The 20,879-nt window shown below is 41.5% G+C and overlaps 2 protein-coding genes across 2 annotated transcripts in view; both read left to right on the plus strand.

Annotated features, from left to right (window-relative positions):
- The window catches only part of TAMM41 (TAM41 mitochondrial translocator assembly and maintenance homolog), a 176,572-nt gene that overhangs the window by 61,051 nt on the left and 94,642 nt on the right, over window positions 1-20,879 (plus strand). The window contains exon 8 of the mRNA XM_037905902.2: window positions 7,054-7,130. Within this exon, the coding sequence (XP_037761830.1) occupies window positions 7,054-7,109 (56 nt within the window). The 3' untranslated portion in view covers window positions 7,110-7,130. The remainder of the gene's footprint in view (window positions 1-7,053; window positions 7,131-20,879) is intronic.
- VGLL4 (vestigial like family member 4) overlaps window positions 1-20,879 on the plus strand; it is a 156,230-nt gene that overhangs the window by 5,761 nt on the left and 129,590 nt on the right. The window contains exon 2 of the mRNA XM_037905905.2: window positions 7,054-7,130. Within this exon, the coding sequence (XP_037761833.1) occupies window positions 7,067-7,130 (64 nt within the window). The 5' untranslated portion in view covers window positions 7,054-7,066. The remainder of the gene's footprint in view (window positions 1-7,053; window positions 7,131-20,879) is intronic.

Genomic DNA, 20,879 nt, shown 5'->3' on the forward strand with positions numbered 1-20,879 from the left:
TTGGGACAAGAAGCATGCCTTGCTCTCTTTATAAAATACTCTGTAAATGTATGGCTTATGGCTTTATGTAGGTAATTTTCAAAGTAAGTTTCTAAAATTTATGTGGACAATCCAGACACATTTACCATGCTAATGTTGAAAGTCTGCAGACCTCAATACTAAGAGTATCCCATTAAAGAAGTTCCCCTTTTCTAATGGACATAACATTAGTATAGTATAATATTAACTTTCGCAAAATGCATCTCTGATTTTATTTATTTATTTTTATCGCTTCTGTAGGTCTCACCTATGAAATAAACTTTGAGAGATACTCAAGATAGTAGCATACTAAACACAGCTTTGCTGAAAGCTGTATGTTTTTAAAATATCTAATATCCTGAACAGAATCAATACCAGGTTCCTGTTACCTTCCCTCAATTTGGATTTGTGTCCCCAGTTAATAACCGTACTAAAAGTGTGTTCCAGAAAGGGGCTGAGCGTCTGCAATGCCAATGTCTTGAAAGTTACTGAAAAATTAAAAGCAAACTGTACTTCCAATATCAAATTATTCATAATATCGCCTGCACTATCAAAACGAGAGAGAAAAATGAACACTTCTTTTGCTAAAGGCTTAATAGAGGATTCAGGTTTTTTTTCCTTCAATTTTAGCACAAAGGTTTGCATTTAGAAGCTTTTAACTATCACTTTTATACATCGACATAGTATATTAATTGGCAATTATAGTTCTATAACTTTGTCAGTATGATTTTTGACTGCGTTGCGAGGGGGAGGGGGGTGAGCATTGGGTGCTCAGGCCCATAAACAACATGCCAGGAGGCAGATGAAGTGGTACTTTTAGTAATCCAATGGGAATAAAGAGGTAAGAAAAAGATGGGCCCCATGGAGTCCGAGAGATAGAGAGGAGAGGTGAAAGCTGTGACACTAGAGAGGTGTGGTGGAGGTGGGAAGGTCTGTGTTATGATACAGGGAAAGTTCTACTGAAGATAAATTTTCCAGAACTAAAAACTGATGATAAATGTTCCCTGCTAGGTTTTCTTATTCAAATTTAACAAGTCAGCCGTTTTTATGGACTCGGGCAAAATTTTATGCTTTTCATGTTTTGTTTGCACATGATTCGAGAGTAGTGGTTCTTAAACTTTTTTTTCGTGGACCACTTGAAAATTGCTGAGGGTCTTGGTGAACCACTTAATGATCTTTCCAAATGTTGTTTGTACCATTAGCTAACTATTGTAAAGCGCTTTGGATAAAAAAAATCTTAATTATAATTAATGTTATTTTGTTCTACAAATAAAAGCACACAACTCCTATTTTAATATCAGTAGTCTTACCTTTCTAATGCAATGGATGTGCCCTCTCTCCCCCGCTGCGGCAGCCCCCAAGCTGGGAAGGTGAGGGGTCTCTCCCTCTCTCCCCCGCTGCGGCAGCCCCCAAGCTGGGAAGGTGAGGGGTCTCTCCCCTCTCTCCCCCGCTGCGGCAGCCCCCAAGCTGGGAAGGTGAGGGGTCTCTCCCTCTCTCTCCCCCGCTGCGGCAGCCCCCAAGCTGGGAAGGTGAGGGGTCTCTCCCTCTCTCTCCCCCGCTGCGGCAGCCCCCAAGCTGGGGCTGGGAAGGTGAGGGGTCTCTCCCTCTCTCCCCCGCTGCGGCAGCCCCCAAGCTGGGGCTGGGAAGGAGGAGGGTCTCTCCCCCCGCTGCGGCAGCCCCCGAGCTGGGGCTGGGAAGGAGGAGGGTCTCTCCCCCCACTGCAGCAGCCCCCGAGCTGGGGCTGGGAAGGAGGAGGGTCTCTCCCCCCACTGCAGCAGCCCCCGAGCTGGGGCTGGGAAGGAGGAGGGTCTCTCCCCAGCAGCCACAGCCCTGGAGCTGGGGAATGTCGTCTCTTTCTCTGGTGGCTGCAGCCCTGCGTGTCCCAAATTCCACCCACTCTCTCTGCTCACCCCACTCCCCCTCCCCTTATTCCCACCAAGGCCACCACCTCGCCTTATATGTGCGTCTTTTCCAGGATCCAGGCACCTAATTAGTGGAGCCGTGCCTGCGCATGGCCTTTCATTCTATCCTGTGCAGCCACCCAGGCATGCACCTTAGAGGGAACTATCCGTGGACCATCTGAATGGAGCTCTCAGACCACTGGTGGTCCATGGATCACAATTTGAGAACCTCTGTAATCTAGAGGATGAGAATCCATTTCTTCATTTTTAAACTAGTGTACTTAGTTGTTTTCAGATGTTTTCCTTCTTCCTGTGAAATTAATGGGGGCAGGAAGGGACTCTGAATCTTCCCTTGAAAATACATACTAGAGGCTTTAAAAAGTAAATATTTACAACAGAAAGCGTTTTCCTCCCCACTCCTTCCCTTAATGCTTTAAAAACTTTAGGTTAGTTTTTATAGTCTTTGACATTATTTAGGCAGGGAGTGGGAGAGCAGAGAGATTTATTAGTAAAGTCAGGGAAAACTAGTCCCCAAACATATGTTTGTTGTTAAGCCTGTATACATGTGTTTGAGATTTTGCCTGCTGCCACCACCCTGCTTTGGTCAGGATTGGAAATATTTTAAAATAAAAGGATTCTTGTAATGGGATCACACTCTGCTTTTTGAAAAATCAATAGGAATTGTTAACAGCTTGAGCTTTTTACTGTCCTTTTGTTTACTTAGCACTGCTGCCTGCCCTCTTATTAAAAACGGACCTGTTAGCTACAGCTGGCTTGTGAATGAACTCTTTTAATTGATAACTGTCTAAGCCCTGGTCTACACTACAGGGTTAGGTAGAATTTAGCCACAGTAGGTCGATTTAAAAATGACTGTGTCTACACAACCAATCCCGTTCTGTTGACCTAAAGGACTCTTAAAATTGACTTCTGTACTCCTCCCTGGTGAGGGGAGTGGCGCTAAAATCAACCTTGCTGGGTCGAATTTGGGGTAATGCAGACGCAATTCGACAGTATTGGCCTCCGGGAGCTATCCGAGAGTGCTCTAATGTGACCGCTTTGGACAGCACTTTGTACACCGATGCACTAGCCAGGTACACAGGAAAAGCCCCGGGAGCTTTTGAATTTCATTTCCTGTTTGGTCAGCATGGTGAACTCAGCAGCACAGGTGACCATGCAGTCCCGCCAGAATCGTAGAGCGTAGACTATTTCTGTGCTCCCCCTATCATCTCCATCCCTGAGGTTATCGCAGATTAGAAGGTGAAAAAAACGCACTCACGATGACATGTTTTCCAAGCTCATGCAGTCCTCCCTCACTGATAAGGCACAGCTTAATGCATTGAGGCATTCAGTGGCAGAGGCCAGGAAAGCAGTAAGTGAGCATGAAGAGCATAGGCAGGAGGCGATGCTGAGGCTAATGGGGGAGCAAATGGACATGGTGAGGTGTCTGGTGGAGCTGCAGGAAAGCCAACAAGAGCACAGACCCCCGCTGCATCCATTGTATAAGCGCCTGCCCTCCTCCTGAAGTTCCATATCCTCCTCACCCAGATGCCCAAGAACGTGTGGGGGGGAGGCTCCTGGCACCCAGCCACTCCACTCCAGAGGATGGCCCAAGCAACAGAAGGCTGTCATTCAAACAGTTTTGGTTTGTAGTGTGGCTACAATAAGCAGTGTGGCCTTGTCTTTCCCTCCTCCCCCACCCCACCCGGGCTACCTTGTCAGTTATCTCACTTTTTTTTTTTTTAATTAATAAAGAAAGAATGCATGGTTTCAAAACAATAGTGACTTTATTTCCTTTGCCAGCTGTGATCGAAGGGGGGAGAGTGGTTGGCTTACAGGGAATTAAAATCAACAAAGGGGGAGGGTTTGCAGCAAGGAGAAACACACACGCAACTGTCACACCATAGCCTGGCCAGTCATGAAACTGGTTTTCAAACCCTCTCTGATGCGCAGCGCGCCTACCTGTGCTTTTCTAATCGCCCTGGTGTCTGGCTGCTCAAAATTGGCTGCTAGGCGATTTGCCTCAACTTCCCACCTTGCCATAAATGTCTTCCCCCTTACTCTCACAGATATTACGGAGCGCACAGCAAGCAGCAACAACAATGGGAATGTTGGTTGCGCTGAGGTCTAACCTAGTCGGCAAACGGTGCCAGTGCGCTTTTAAACATCCAAAGGCACATTCTACCGCCATTCTGCACTTGCTCAGCCTATAGTTGAACAGCTCCTTACTACTGTCCAGGCTGCCTGTGTACAGCTTCATGAGCAAGGGGTAGGCTGGGTCCCCAAGGATAACTATTGACATTTCAATATCCCCAACGGTAATTTTCTGATCTGGGAAGTAAGTCCCTTCTTGCAGCTGCTCGAACAGCCTGGAGTTCCTAAATATGCGAGCATCATACGTCTTTCCCAGCCATCCCACATTGATGTCGGTGAAATGTCCCTTGTGATCCACCAGTGCTTGCAGCACCATTGAGAAGTACCCCTTGCGGTTTACGTATTGGTTGGCCAGGTGGTCCGGTGCCAAGATAGAGCTATGTGTTCCGTCTGTCGCCCCACCACAGTTAGGGAACCCCATTGCAGCAAAGCCATCTACTATGACCTACACATTTCCCAGAGTCACTACCCTTGATAACAACATCAGTGATTGCATTGGCTACTTGGATCACAGCAGTCCCACAGTAGATTTGCCCACTCCAAATTGATTCCTGACTGACTGGTAGCAGTCAGGCTTTGCAAGCTTCCGCAGGGCTATCACCACTTGCTTCTCAACTGTTAGGGCAGCTCTCATCTTGGTATTCCCGCGCTTAAGGGCGGGGGGAAAGCAACTCACAAAGTTCAAGGAAAGTGGCCTTACGCATGCGAAAGTTTCACAGCCACTGTGAATCATCCCATACCCTCAACACTATGCTTGTTTGGCAGGCCCAGAATCGGCGTTCCACTCTATCAACCAGCCCCACTGCCGCCATGATGTCCCAATTGCCACAGCCCATGCTTTCAGGAACATCTGTGTCCATGTCCTCCTCACAATCGTCCTTGTGCTGGTGTCTCTTAGCCAGGTTCTGCACATACTGCAGGATAAAGCGCAAGGTGTTTATAATGCTCACAACAGCAGCGGTGAGCTGAGGCATGTGCACGGGTAACCCAGGAAAAAAGGTGCGAAATGATTGTCTGCCGTTGCTTTCATGGAGGTAGGGTGGGAGGGAGGGGACATGTACTGACGACATTTACCCAAAACCACCTGTGACAATGTTTTTGCCCCATCAGGCATTGGGAGCTTACCCCAGAATTCCAATGGGCAGCGGAGACTGCAGGAACTGTGGGATAGCTACCCACAGTGCACCGCTCCGCTGGCCACGGTATTGAGGAAGCACTCCGCTGACTTAATGCGCTTAGTGGGGACATACACAATCGACTGTATAAAATCGACCTAATTTCATAGTGTACACATACAATCACGTATTAGTCTTCTCTTTCATATCTCTTTTGTTTTATTTATATTGAAACTTTCTTTTTCAGTTTTGAAGACACTTTTAATATTAAGTTATTTAAAAGTGAAACATTAACAGGTTTTTGCATGGTATTTCTGTTGGATGGACTGTGTTAATTTGTGTGTATCTAGAAATATTATTTTACAGTGCTCACAGTTGTGCTAGGCAGGTACATCACAGTACCTATAAAGTACGTATGTCCCTTCCACAAGGAATTTGCAGATTAAACTTGGGAATTTTGAATCTTACCTTTTAAAGGAATATAAGAATTGCCATACCGGGTCAGACTAGAGGTCCATCTATCCAGGGGCAAGAAACTCTTTAGAAGGCAGTTAAGGAAAGTTTCTTTCCTAATCCCGATATGCTAAATGTTGGCTTGTGCTCTGAAGATTTATATCAGTGTATATTTATGAAAGTAACAGCCACACAGGGAAATGCAAAAATTCAGATCTGATTATACAACTGTGCATATTCTCAATATTAATTGGTAGATGACTTTTTAAAAAAAAATACCTTTGATAGAATAAAAATGTCTTGGTGGCTTTCCATCTTTGGATGTGTTTGTCTTTCACTTGGACAAGTGTGAATTAGGGGTGTAATTCTGTTGATGTCAATGGAGTCACTCTTCTGTAAGTGATTGGGCATACTGACTTTTTTCCCGTCTTCAAACAAATTGCATCTTTGAATGTTGCTTTATGTTGCGGTTGACTGGGATGGGAGGAAGGCAGCGGGAGGAAGAAAAGTTATAAGGGCCACAAAAACCAATCCAGTGTGAACTTAATGTTCAGAGGGCAGCAAGCATCTGACTTCCTTGGTTCTTTTCTCCAGTTCCTTTTTGATCTTTTTTCAGTCATAAAGTATTTCGCTCTTCTGCAGAACCTGACACTTGCATAAATGCCCAACTGGCAGGATGACGGACTGTTTAGATACTAGGTTGCTTGTTTGGTTGTATGACTTTTAAAAGATCACAGGAGAAAGGATAAAAGAAGAGAGGGTTTGGGCGAGAGAAAGGGACAGAGAGAGACAGACAGGATCATTGTCAAGTTCCACCCAAAGCATAGATGTGCATATCACTTCCCCTAGTACTGAAATGCAGTCACATCTGGACTTGATGTGTGAAAGGATGATCTTGTGGGTAAAGCACAGGAATGGGATTCAGGAGACTGTGGGTTATTTCAGTTCTGCTACAGATTTGGTTTGATGTTGGGCAAGTAAGTCACTTAATTTTTCTGTACCTCAAATTCTCCATCTGTCAAAGGGAGATAATTATGGCCGCCTACCTCCCAGGGATGGAACTGAGATTCCCTGAGCAGAGGCATCTTGAAGTAAAAAGCATCTGTCCTCATGATTGTGTTCATCTTAATAAAATGGTGGCTGTTCCCTGGTGTTAATATATAATTGAAACCAGCCTTATTTATTCTATATGTGATGGTATAATGTTTCTGAAAGTGATGTTTCCTTTTCCTTGTCTTACAGTAGTTTATATGGTGGTGTTTGTTTGTGTGTGTGTGTGTGTGTATGTATATATATATGTGTGTGTGTGTGTTTATAGGGAGTTAGATTTGTTATCTAATGACAAATCAACTTCTCACCTCTTATAAACATAATTTTATGAAACTCTTAGAAAACCTGGCTCTTTTATATTATAGGATCCTGCCAGGAATGGAGACTCCATTGGATGTTTTGTCAAGAGCAGCATCTCTAGTACATGCTGATGATGAGAAACGTAAGTCTAAAATTTAATTCTGTGCTTCATCTCTGCCATTATTTTGGTGCAGCCATTTTACTTTTGCATATTGGATCTCAGTTTAGGTGTTGAATTAATTAGTCTTTCTCAGTTTTCTGTATCTAAGGTTTATAGAGGGAAAATTTCAAAAGTGCCACCGTAATTTAAGTGTACAAATGGGACTTGTGCTCTGAAATCCCCTAGGCACTCTTCATGAGCTCCTTCATAGTCTCCCAAAAGGAAAAACCGAACAATGCATTTTTAACATCTAGTGTCCAAGAAACCAAACATTCCTGATTTTTGGTATGCGTTCAAGGTTTCAGAGGAGCATGTACCTCTTTCTGCTCTTGGGTAGTAAATTGATGTGGAGTCTCTGACAAACTAAGGACTCTTTCATCTCTGATGTATGTTAGGTCCATCCCCTAAGAAGCTCACAGGTACTCAGCCAATGAAGATGGGCCACAAAACTTCCTTTTCAGTGTTCAGAAAACACCTATCACTATTATACTCGATATCTGCCAGTATTCACTACTTACTACTTTAAGATAAAAGTCAAAGCCTTTTTTTGTAATGTAGTGAAATAACATGTTTTATTCACTCTCCAACTTACCTTTTATATCCAATTGACTCTTCTTAAAAACACTTCAGAATTCAAGGAAAAGATAATGATTGACAAAAAGCAGAGAGATTATCTCTGTTAAGCTTGGGAGAGCTGTAAAAAGTGTACTGTGACCTATTCCACAATACATTCATTTGACTGCAGGTTTAAATGCATTTAATTTGGAATTTTGTATTGTGTGTTAAGTATAGATAGGTGGTTTCTTCTCTGAAGATCATGCTACCTGAAGTAGGGACCCATTTATCAATTGGATGCTTGACATAGGGGTGAACTTGAAATTCTGTTTGGTGAATATAGAGTTTTTGTAAAACTTGTTAGAAAAGATTACAGCATAACTGGCATTGTTTAGAGTGATTGAGCATTTGTCAGGGTCAGTGCTTTGCATCTTTTCCATACCATCTTCCTGTGTTACAACAGGGAGAAAAGAAAAAATTCAGGACACCCTACCGTTAAAAGGGATGGTGTACCTGACCCTCAGGTTAAGAACTCGTGATCTAGAAAACTTCATACTTACTGTTTATAAAATGCATAAATGTAAAAAAAATCTTTTGCCTAGCAATGAGAACAGAAATATAGACAAAGAACACAGAGGAGGTGCAGTATGTGTATTTAGACTTAGGTAACCATTAAATGATGATTTTTGTGGGTTTTTTTTATATGCTTCCAGAAAGTATTCCACTTTCAAGCAAACTATTAAACTATTAACTATTAAAAAAGGATGTGTTAATATGCATTAGGATACAAGTAAACAAAAGCAAAATAATTTATTAACAGTCTAAAGCAATTTTTCGTATATGTGAAGAACACAAAACTGAGACACACTGGCAACTTGCGTCAAAAATGATTTGGCTCCCACATGAGGGGATGAGAGGAAGATGGAAATATATGAAAGAAAAATAGCACATAAATAGCACATAACTTTCTCATTTGTTTTCATAGAATATAACATGTTTTAAAATATGCACATGTAAATTGTGCCTCATTAATAGTTTGTAGCCTTCATCTTTTCCCTTGACAGTCATATATTTACATTCCATAAATTCAGCAGTGTCTCTACAGAAATGGACTTCAAAGTTCTATAGAGGCATATTTAACCCTATTCTGTACACATTGAGCAATACATTCAGCTGGTTTAAATTAGCAGTGTAACACCCTTGAAGATAAGGATCTGGTCCAGAAACTTAGTTTGGAAGTATGAAACCTCCTCTTAGCAGTATAGGTATTTTTTATAATCCTGACCTCATCTAATTAATTATATTATTTCTGAAATAAGCAATGGAACACACGTACAGAAATTGCTAATTCAAAGACTCATAAATTTGAAATATGAATTTTTACTATAAAAGCTACGTTATAACTGAAGCAATGTACTTTTTGTGGCTGTTAATGATAAATTCTGATCACGGCTCCTGAAACTCCGCAAGCCTTCAAAGCTAATTTCTTCACAAAGGGTAAAATAATTTTCAGTGAACTCTGATTTGCTGATAGCATGTTAACTCTCATAATTCTGTATCTTCAAAATGTGAAGTCAGTTGCAGAATTCCAAGAGAACCTAATTTTGACCTTTGAGCCTGTGTATCTAATGTCGAAGGATCATACTGTGACCCATTAGAATGTTTCCAGAAATGAAGATTCCACACACGTGAGCCTCTGTAGTTGTTGACTTGGGTTTGTTTTGTGATGTGGATTCACTGAAGGGGTTGTCATAACCTATATGTAAGCGGGGGAATAGTCCCGCTATCGTGGGGAACTTTCCTGGCTTCTGCACTACCCCGGTGAAGTGGGCTAGCAAAAGGATCTGAGTCCTCGTTCCCACTTCCTTTACCCAGTGGCCTCCCTGCCCTTGAGGACTCCCCATCCACTCTCCTGTCTGGCAGAGTCCTTGTAACCCCAACAAGGCTGGGCCCAGGATTCCTGGGGGGCTCGACCCCCAACCCTGCTGTGGTCACCTAGGACAGGGGCTAGCGTGTCCCCACTCCGGGGTAATCTCTCTGCACTGGGCACTTCTCTGACCCACTGACCATTACATACAAGTTAAAGCAAATGCAAGTTATTTAATCAACAATTAATTTTAAAAAGAATAAGGGAAAATGAGGTTAAAGGTCAACCTGCTCTGTGGCAGGGAACATCACAAACAGTGTCTCTGGGATGTCCGGGCAGTTCACAGTCTGTTCCTTGTAAGTCCCAGGGCCTTCTTCTCAGGCCCTGGCTGTGCTACAGGGATGCTGTGGGTTGGACACTTGCTCTGGTGGTAGCCACAGGCTCTAGGTGGCAGGGCCCTTCTTCCCAGCACTGCCCCCGCCCTGTCAGGGTTACCAATCCCCCTCCGAGTCTGGTCTGCAGAGCCTCCTGGCTGAGGCGTCTCCCTGTGCTGGGTCCACTGCCCAGGGTCCCCCCTCACTCTCCCCAGCTGCTCATGACACCCGACTCCAGACCGCTCCAGCCCCAGCTCCACTCTGTCTTAGCTCCAGCTCCCTGGGCTGCTTCTCTGGCCCCTCTGGCTCTGGTCGCTGCAGCTCTCCTCCCAGGGCAAGTCTGCTCTCTCTGGGCTGTGCCTCTGGCTTTGGGGCTGCAGTTCTGCTCTCTCTGGGCTGCTTTTCTGGTCCCTTTGGATCTGGCACAGCTCTGCTCCCCAGATTAGCTTGGGCCCTCTGCTTTCTCCTTAGCCCGGCCCCACTCTGTCTGACCCAGGCAAGTCCAGGTCACACGGAGAACGGGACCTCCCTGGCCTCTTGATTCCCTGATTAGCCTGCCCGCCCTGTCATTCAGGCTGACCTGGAGCATTGGCTTCTCCCCATTGTTCCTGGGGGCTGTCAGTCTCAGGGTCCTGATTCCCCATCGACCCTTCCCCCTTTTTAGTACTGGGAGCTAGCAACTAAAACACCCTCACTGAATGTTAGTAAGGGGGCAACAGTCCCCTTACACATATTGATATCACAAATGTAGTCTGGATTATTTAGCCATAAGCACTTGATTTTCTTTTGACTGCTACTTTAACATGGGTACCTGATGTTAACACCATAAAGGATGTCAGTTGCTAATCGAAGGTGGCTGTGTTGCCATTCATGCAGGGAAGATTAAAAATAGAATCACAAAGGGTAGTATGACTGGGTTTAGAAGGGCATTTTGAATATGCCAAGTAGTAGCCACACGGTGTAGAACAGATTGTTCTCCCCACTGGTTTAGTAACTTTGTTTTTAGTAGAGCATGTGGTGGTATTACAATAGAACCTCAGAGTTATGAACACTGTGGGAATGGAGGTTGTTCATAATTCTGAAATGTTCATAACTCTGAACAAATCATTATAATGGTTCTTTCAAGAGTTTACAACTGAACATTCACTTAATACATCTTTGAAACTTTACTGTGCAGAAGAAAAATGCTGCTTTCCATTTATCTTGTTTAGTAGTTTGTTTAATATAGTGCTGTACTAAATTTGCTTTTTAAATTTTTTTTCCCGTCTCTGCTGCTACCTGATTGAGTACTTCAAGTTTAAAATGAGGTGTGAGGTTGACTGGTCAGTTCATAACTCTGGTGTTCGTAACTCTGATGTTTTACTGTACAATGTGAGACTGGTCAGCATCTGACCATTGCTCCTAATGCTGACCACAGACACTAGCCTAAGCAGATGCTGACAAGAGAATCTGGTGTTCTAGATTTTAAATTGCTTTTGTGCATAGCTGGTGGTCTATAACAAAGTCCTGTTGCCAAATCACAGAATGCTCAGAGCTCTCAGTGAGAGGAATGAAACTTTTCTTTTTCTGTCTTTTAATTGTATTTTTATTGCATTAATCCACATATTTTTCTTTTGAAAAGTGAAGGCTGATTCTCTCTGTTAACTGAAACAAAGCTTTACCGATTCTAATCAGGTCATTAAAATAATTACAATTGAAAATAAAATCACTGCCAATATGCAGCTCAGAAGGCTTGGGGATTTGGAGTGTTCATAAACAGTCAAGATCATGCAAATTCAGTATCACAGAAGTTTGGTCTAATGTCTTCGGATGTGAAACTATATAGTTTAACAAATTGTTGGGTCTTAATATATAACATTAATTTATCTTGATTTTTCGTCTCCTTACATTACAAAGATAATGTAATCCACCCCATCATATTGGGATGCCTTCTTGGGCCAATACCATTTGTCCTTGCCAAAAAATATTTAAACAGTGTAACTTTCAAAAACATCAGGTACATCAAAGAAATGCAAGAGTTCTTGCCTACTAATGATGAATTAAACAGGAGCAAGAGTCCTGAGAAAATTATCTTAACAATGTTTTTGAGTTGGTTGGTTGATCTTTTGAAGTAACTTGCACACTTGTAGAAAGTGTAGAAGCTTTAAAGTCCAGTTTTCATTGGATGCTTTTGTTTGAACTCTTTTAATAATGTGAATTCCTTGAAGTTTTAGTTATATCTACGGTGGTTCAACATCTACTTGAGCAGATGCTGTGGTTTGGATTTTAAAGTCTGTGGGGCTGGAATCTTGAGCTGGATTTAGGTAAGAAGTCTGAAGTGACGTTACTTACACTTTGGCTTCTTCAGTGTTCCTTGCACTAATTTACATTCTCTTAGAGGTACCAATTAGACGTATTGAGTTTTACACGCCTTTTACAACATATCACTTGCATCACCTCTGAATTTGACCCACTGAGTGAAAGGAAGTCTTAGTGGGTGTAACCAGTGGTGAGCTGGAGCCGATTTGCACCGGTTTGCTGGAACCGGTTGTTAAATTTAGAAGCCCTTTTAGAACCGGTTGTCTCGTGAAGGACAACCGGTTCTAAAAGGGCTTCTAAATTTAACAACCGGCCAAAAGTGGCGCCTTAGGCGCTGACTCCATGGGTGCTCCGGGGCTGGAGCACCCACGGGAAAATTTGGTGGGTGCAGCACCCCTCCCCGCCCCAGCTCACCTGCGTTCCGCCTGCACCCCTGAGTTACACTCCACCCTGCTCTGCTTCTCCGCCCCTCCCCCCTGGCTTCCCGTGAATCAGCTGTTCACGCGGGAAGCCTGGGAGCGCTGAGAAGCAAGCGGCAGCTTCGGACTCAGGCTCAAGGAGGCGGAGTGGAGGTGAGCTGGGGCGGGGGGGAGGGGGCGCGAGGAGGGCCGCTCATGCCACAGCAGGCAACCGGTGGGGTGCTCAGGGGAACCGCCCCCCGCCCCAGCTTGCCTCCCTGGATCTGAGCGCGAAGCCGCTGCTTGCTTCTCAGCCCTCCCAGGCTTCCCGTGTGAACAGCTGATTCTTGGGAAGCCGGGGGGAGGGCAGAGAAGCAGAGTGGGGCGGAGGTGAGCTGGGATGGGGAGCGGAGCTGCACCCACCAAATTTTCCCCGTGGGGTGAGGAGGGAACCGGTTGTTAAGATTTTGGCAGTTCATCACTGGGTGTAACTTGCATGTCAAGGAACCAAAGGAGGAGAGTGGACCAAGAAAAAACTTCTAGTAGGATGGCGTAAGTAGCTCTAATGATCCACTTTAACTTACATGTTCACCTCGTTTGTCTATAATTTACTCAGACTTCCTTAAATATTGCTAAAAGGGTGTTGTTAGGTCTAAGTTAGTCTGAGTGTGAGGAATACAGCTGACACCACTGAATATACTCTGAATTTGGCCCATTATCTTCATGCTTGTCAGTAAAGTGCCTAACTTATTCCTGGTGCTCCACAAAAAATAAATAAATATTGCTGTTGGTTAACACATCTACATTGCACCAGTACTCTGTACTGAATATTTATACATAATGGAAAATCTGAAAAGTGTTTGTTACAGTGAATATTGGCTCTGAATGCAATCTTTTTATTTTGTCTTAAATCAAGTTTTCTAGTTATTCATAGTCTGACTGAATCACTGCATTTTTATTTGTTAAAATTATTTTTTATAATGTATCTACTAACTTGTGGCTAATTTACTGCTGGTTCATTGGTGTAGAGTCTAATAGGTTCCTTTTTTCATTTTTGTTTTGTGTCATTGACAAATGAACCACATCACATTTAGTTTCCCATTTCCCAATTTTGAACAGGGATTCCAAATGTGTTATCTTTCCTGAAACATGTTGCTGCCCGAAATTGATTCTTTAGTTTTGCTTTAGTGCTGGAATAGAATTGTGTGTAACTGACAAATGCTGGCTTTTATCGTCAAGATTTAATTTTGCTTACAAATGGAGAACAAATGAAATATAGCCTGATAATACTATTTAGAAATGGCAATAACAATTATCAAATAGCTATTCATAAGATTTCAGTGAAGAAGTAAACTTGTTCATAAAAGTAATTTTACTGCGCATCAACCAGGTATTCTTATCTAGTCAGTTTGTTGTACAATCCTGGAAAACAGCTGACTGACTACACACCTGGTATGCCAAATGGGCAAATAAAATTGTCTGAGGAATTAAAGACACTATTCATCTTAACTAGTCTCATGCAAAATTGCTTACCTCCGGAGCAGTTTTCCACTGTAGGCAATTAAAATTCCTCTGATCTTTTTTTACCTTCTCTTCCAACTATTTGATTTTGCAGAGAGAAATATATACACGCATGTGCATGTGTGTAATGCATAGTACATTTTTTTTTAAAGCAAAAATAGCTTAGACTTTTTATGCCTCTAGTTCAGGCATAATCAAGCTCAAATTATTGGCGCTTTCCCATCCCATCTATACCTGTCTATCATAATTTTTATTTCCTTTTCACTTAAGTACCGTATATAGGTTCTGAGTCCCCTGGCACATTTAAAATTACAAATTGACATTTCAGCTAGTTTGCTGCTTTTATCAAACAGAAACAGATCTTCCTACAACTTCCCCCAGCTCTCCTAAGTGGCCTGATGAAACAAATATTAAAATACTGCTTTTCCAGATGTATGCAACTCTCTTTACTTGTTTGCTGTAGTGGAAAAATACTTTACAAGAAATCATTTGGGGGGGGAATGAATTTTGTGAGGATACTGATCTTCATATCTGCGAGGGAAAGCAATTGCTACAGCTGTTCAATTCTTTTTGGGGACCTGGTGTGGTAGGGTGAGTGTCAGTACTGGTGTCAGTACAAAATGAGCTCTGTTTGGCTCTGACTGCTGTGTAATAACCATTCTGCAGGAAGGTTCACCCCTTTAAGTTTTTAATTCGTTTTTTTCCCCCCACAGGGAAAAGATTTTATTTAATGACATTTTGGGTGATTTACAATAAGCCAAGAACATGTTTTTGCTCAGTACAGAAATTCAGCTTCATGAGACGTTTAACCATGTTAAAAATGTTTTTTTTTCCTAGTTCAGATAAGACCTGTCGTTAGGATTTGGTCCATCTGTTGCATTCAAAGATGCAACACAAGAAAGGAAGAGCAGAAAAGTTATCAGTGCACTTATAGGCCTGATTCTTATTTATAGTGAGGCCCTTTAATACCGCTGTACACCCATTTTAAAGCCTCTTTACACTGCTAGGGTGATGAAAAGGGGCTTTAGTGTAATGAGAATTGGGGCTTATATTGAACTTGTAAAATAGTTTAAAAGAACTATTGCATATAGCTGTTTAGATTTCCCGGGATTGTTGTTAGTGTCCTTAAACAAATTTGACTGACTCTTTTGCAGTTGCACCTATGTCAATAAAGTTGAACTTTATAGTGATGTGTTTGCACTGTACTTTGTTTGCAGTACTTTTAAAAGTGTCAACCCTTTTTGGTTAGGCCACAAATGCTGGCAGTTACTTTAACAGCTACTAGTTTAAATCATTCTGACATGCAAAACACTTCTTGCTATCAAAGCATATTTAGTAAACAAATGTACCTGAGTCATTGAAAATGATGAATTGTGGAGGGATAAATGACCAAGGTAATTAATTGTATTTGCAAGTATTGCTACTGTGACATAAGCACAGTGGTATATAGTCCTCTTTTACGGTGGACTGGGACTTTAAAAAAAGCAGGGGGAGGGGGATGACAGTAACTAAATAAAAGAGGCGCTTATACTATAAACAGAAATTCTCTTCGAGAAGCCATAATAATTAAGGCAGAGGGCACAGAGATGCATCTCCTACTGAATTCATTGTTGGCTTATCTGCACTCCAAGTCCTTTATTCCACTTGAAAGAAAACAATAAGATGATGTCATTACCAACCAATCCCCTTGCAGTCTTGTCGCTAATCACTGTGGTTGCCAAAGGCGAGGGGAAAAAGGACGCTGAAAGTTGGTGTTGCTTTTGAGCAGCTGTTCAGTGCTGGAAGTAAGCTATGTGTAAGAATTTGAACAATAATTGCAACAGAATGAGCTTTTCTGTTTTTGAATGTTTCAGAGATGCAGCCTACATAAGTGAGGCTTATTGAAATAGCTGTGTATACATGTTCGCTTGTAATCTTTTTGTCGTTATCGTAGTAGAAACATTATCAAATATAATTGTGTTCTATTACTATGTTGTAACTGATTTGCAAATCAGGTTCCATGCAATGAAATGACTTGGTAGTACTGGTTATGCAAATGAACCTGTTTTAAAAAAACAAAAAAAACCCTGAACCTGGTAGTTATTGCTCCTTTACTAACTTTTAATTTTGAAGTGTAATGTTTATGGAATTATCGGTGTAAAATTGATGTAGTTTATAATAAGGAAGAACTTGCAGGCAGACAGCTTCACAAAATGATTTCACTAGCTCGACATTCCAAGTCACCTGTTTGATTTTCAGTGTAGCACAATGAAACATTTAGGACAGCATCCTGTACTTTTTTCATCACATTTTTTTTCTCGGATCACTGAGTTAGATTGGTGCAATGCCCTAGTGTGAACACACTCCTAAATCGGTTTAAGAGTGTCTTAAATAAGTTAAGGATCTTGGGGCTTGTCTATATAGCATGGAGAAGCACTCCAAAGAGGTGCGATTTGTAAAGTGCACTAATGTGCTGAGCTATAACTTCCCTGGGTAGATGCTGCTGGTGCTCCCTAAAAGGTACCTAGTTCACATCAACCTAATTCTATGTGAACTGGGTTGGGTACCTTTTTAGAATGCACCCAGTGCAGTTAGAGCACAACGTGTTAAAGCACACCCCTCGCGAGCTCTTGGCTTGCAACTGACTTGAGTGAAGCAGATTTTAAAAGTGTCCACAATAGGGGATCGATTTAACTAAATAAGTTAAACTAGTTAAAAAAAAATCCCTAAAGGTTACTTTAATGTAAGGTGATCTTTTCCTTAAAAAACAAAGAAAAAAAAACAACACACATGCTTAAGGAAAATGGAAAATGAGTAGCACAATATTACAATGAAGGAATAAAATAGAATTTTGTCACAGAGTTTGTATTTATTCTCTTCTTGATAGGCTTACGCAACTCCCAGTAGAATCAGTGGGAGTTATACGTGTGTGTATTAAGGAGGACAAATGCTCCACCCCACTGTATTATTTGATATGGGATTAGTAAAATTTCCCACAGAATAAGAATTTGTAACTTGCTATCCGTAATTTTTATTTTGTAAATACATGAACAAAGTAGCAAAACTTGCAATAAGGAAATAAATGGAAAGAATTGTGGACATACCATATAGCTGGAAAAGGTTACTTCAGTTTTCTCTCTCATAAAAGGTGCTTATCTGGTTTTATTGTTCTATATAATTCTTCAATTAAAGAGAAGTTAGAGAAAACTTGGAGTTGCTTATGCAAATAAGCACTTTAGTGTATGTTTCTTTATTAAACGTGCAGGTTTTTTTTGTTGTTGACAGCATTTACACTTGAATATTTGCCTCATGCTAAATCCCTCATCTCCTGCAGCTGCTAATGCTCTTTTAAAAAGCATTAACTTTTAATGCACCACAGCCTTTGTGCATTTTGTTTGTGCATTGTCCTTCCGGTATGAATATGAGGTTAAAGGCCTCAGCTGATATCAGGACCCATTGTGCTTAGTGCTGTACAGCAGGGAGAGACAGTCCCTGCTTGAAAGAGATTGTAGTCTAAATAGACAAGATAGAGATAGGGTAGGAGGGGAGGTGAAATGACTTGGCCAATGTCACACAGCAAGTTAGTGGCAGAGCTGGGAGTAGTACCTAGAGTCTCCTGACTCCCAGTCCAGGGCCCTATCCAATAGATCACTCTACTTCACAAAGTCCACAGAGAGTTGTTAGAGTGGTAACATCATGTGAGCAGTCTACTTCCACAGCCAGTTTTAAACCTCTGACTTATGTCTGTTTCCAGGGTAGCCTGCAGGGCCTGTGGTGCTAGGATGGCTCAGATCACAGCCCTGGGGATTGTGAAGGATAAAGTTGGATTTGTTGGGACGGCAGTGTTCACCTCTGTCACGGTGGAAGGGTTGTCCCAGTTCCTTCAGGACATTTATCAAGCTAAACTAGAGATTCTGCCTTTTCTTTGGGCCTCTGTAAGCTGAGTCAAGTAGTAAACATTAGGGTGTTCCTCCTGAGCCTGTGAGAGAACCATCCAAGAAATGCGTTACTTAAAACTATATTGTTTAGTTGCCATCTTTTCATTGTTCACTAAAACAACGTTATGTATTCTGGATTTTTTTTCTTCAACAGCAAGCACATAATATTTTAACAAACAAACATGAATTTTTGGATGTAGTTAAACATTCATATTTTTTTAAAATCAGGTTTGTGTTTGTTAAAATTGTTTTTAACTAAAATAGTTAAATGAAATAGTTTTAAAAACACCAAAAACTCAAAATTAAAATCAGCTGTGTCAGCCAGGTCAACATGAGAAACTTAAAATAATGGCTTCTGCAGCCAACTCAATAGTCTTCATCTTCATTTTCCTGTTTGTTCATCATCTGAAAAATAAAAACAAGCTTTCCAGCTTTTTCAGGTCCCAAATGATTTCTCAATTTGGAATGAATTAGTCCAAAGGAAGACCATATTCTTTCTGCACCGGCAGAAGAAGTTACTGCTGTTAAAAGTGAGATTATCACTTGAACAGTCTCTGAATCCAAGTGTTTAGGTGACTTCCACCAGTTCACTGGTGTGACTTTCTTTAAAATGTCATCAGCAAACATATATTTCTTGAATGGTTCTTTTTCACAAACTGGGGTCTCTTTTATGTCTTGCTGCCATTATAGGTTTTCCCTTCTAGTGAGAGAATGGTATGGTAGATCTCAAATCAACTCAGAAAGACCTCAAGACTTCTGGAATATGCTGCTCAAACAGTTTCACTTTTGTTTCTGCTGCCTGTCCCTCCCTTCTCACATTTATCTCCAGACTTCTTCTCCTTGTCCAGATCTATTCCGCCCCCAAAACAATCTTCTATTCATTCAACTTTTTGAAAATTTGCATTTTTAGAGAGAGGTAAGGGATTAATTCTGTGTACACAAATTTGCAGCAGGACAATAGGGTGGAGGTCTGTTATTTCTCACCTCTACATATAATTTATTTATTTAAAAACATTTTGCATTAACAAGCATGTTATCTCTGGAGACACAAATCCACAGTTTGAGAACTGCAAACTAAGCATCTCTGATGGTATCTTCTAGACTGAGCACTGAGTCCCATTGGGTAGATAGAAAGATTAACCTAAATAATCTATACAGAAGCCCCTGGAACCCCATAAGATTGGGTCCCTAATCCATAAACTATTGGAACTCATTTACAAAACTTTTCTTAAACATTACATGAATATATTGTCTCATACTACAGAATTAGAATTTATAATCCCTATTACGTGATGAGATATCTTTGAGCTATAATGTATCTTTAGATAGGTTTTTTCCTCAAAAAGCATTTTAATAAAAACATCTGATTTTTTTTTTTTTAAAATCGTTGATTTTATTCACCCTGGAAAAAACTGCCAAAAATTTACCTCTGATGACCCCAAAGAATAAGAAGTCTGACAATCTGTTTGTCTTGTTTGCTGATGCTAAAAAGCTTTTACCATCTCTGTCACGGGTCTGTGTCCCAGTAGGTACGACAGTATATCACATTCCTGTCTGTATCAGAGCTCATTCCACCAGAGCCGTCTCTGCATCATGAACAGTGGATGCACCGAGCAGGCATCCAGGCTTCACTACCTGTTTTCACTTACTACAGTACAGTTGGTGTGGCAGCTTCTGCAAATATTGGTGTTGAAAGCCTGATCCTATTGGCTGTGGTTCTGTAGCAATATCTCACTCTGTATTTGTTTTGTGGAATGCTGCTGATGAACTCTTGTCTAGGTTGATAGAAGTGGACAGATAAATCAGATTAACAAAGAAATTTCCCCTGCATTCTATAAATGTTTTCACTATGACTTCTGCTCCATGGTCCTTCAGCAGATTGACTAAGGATTTTTTTTGTACCAGAACCATAATAACATAGATGATGCATAGATAGGCTGTATGTGTTCTAAATCAAAAGAGCTATTTTCTTACTTTGTGCCTGTTAGACAGTTCAGTATAATCTAGAGTTCTGAATTCATTTTCTCCGTTTAGAAGGTTGTCACTTATTTAGACAAAAAATATGCAGTGTTAGAGATCATTCCACCTCCTGAAAAGTAGTAGACTCCCCATATGGCATGATACATTTTTTCATAAGAAAAACAAGAACATAAGAATGGCCATACTGGGCCAGACCAAAGGTCCATCTAGCCCAGTATCCTGTCTTCTGACAGTGGCCAATGCCACGTGCCCCAGAGGGAATGAACAGAACAGGTTATCATCAAGTCATCCATCCCCTGTTGCCCATTTCCCAGCTTCTGGCAAACAGAGGCTAGGGACACCATATCTGCCCATCCTGACTAATAGCCGTTGATGGACCTATCCTCCATGAACTTACCTAGTTCTTTTTTAACGCTGTTATAGTGTTGACGTTCACAACATCCTCTGGCAAGGAGTTCCACAGGTTGACTGTGTGTTGTGTGAAAAATACTTCCTTTTGTTTGTTTTAAACCTGCTGCCTATTAATTTCATTTGGTGACCTCTAGTTCTTGTGTTATGAGAAGGCGTAAATAACACTTCCTTATTTACTTTCTCCACACCAGTCATGATTTTATAGACCTCTAGCAAATCCCCCCTTAGTCATCTCTTTTCCAAGCTGAAAAGTCCCAGTTTTATTACTCTCTCCTAATATGGCAGCCGTTCCATACCCTAATAATTTTTGTTGCCCTTTTCTGAACCTTTTCCAATTCCAATATATCTTTTTTGAGATGGGGCGACCACATCTGCATGCAGTATTCAAGATGTGGGCATACCATGGATTT

This window comes from Chelonia mydas, chromosome 7 (genome assembly GCF_015237465.2).
Source record: "Chelonia mydas isolate rCheMyd1 chromosome 7, rCheMyd1.pri.v2, whole genome shotgun sequence".
NCBI lineage: Eukaryota > Metazoa > Chordata > Testudines > Cheloniidae > Chelonia > Chelonia mydas.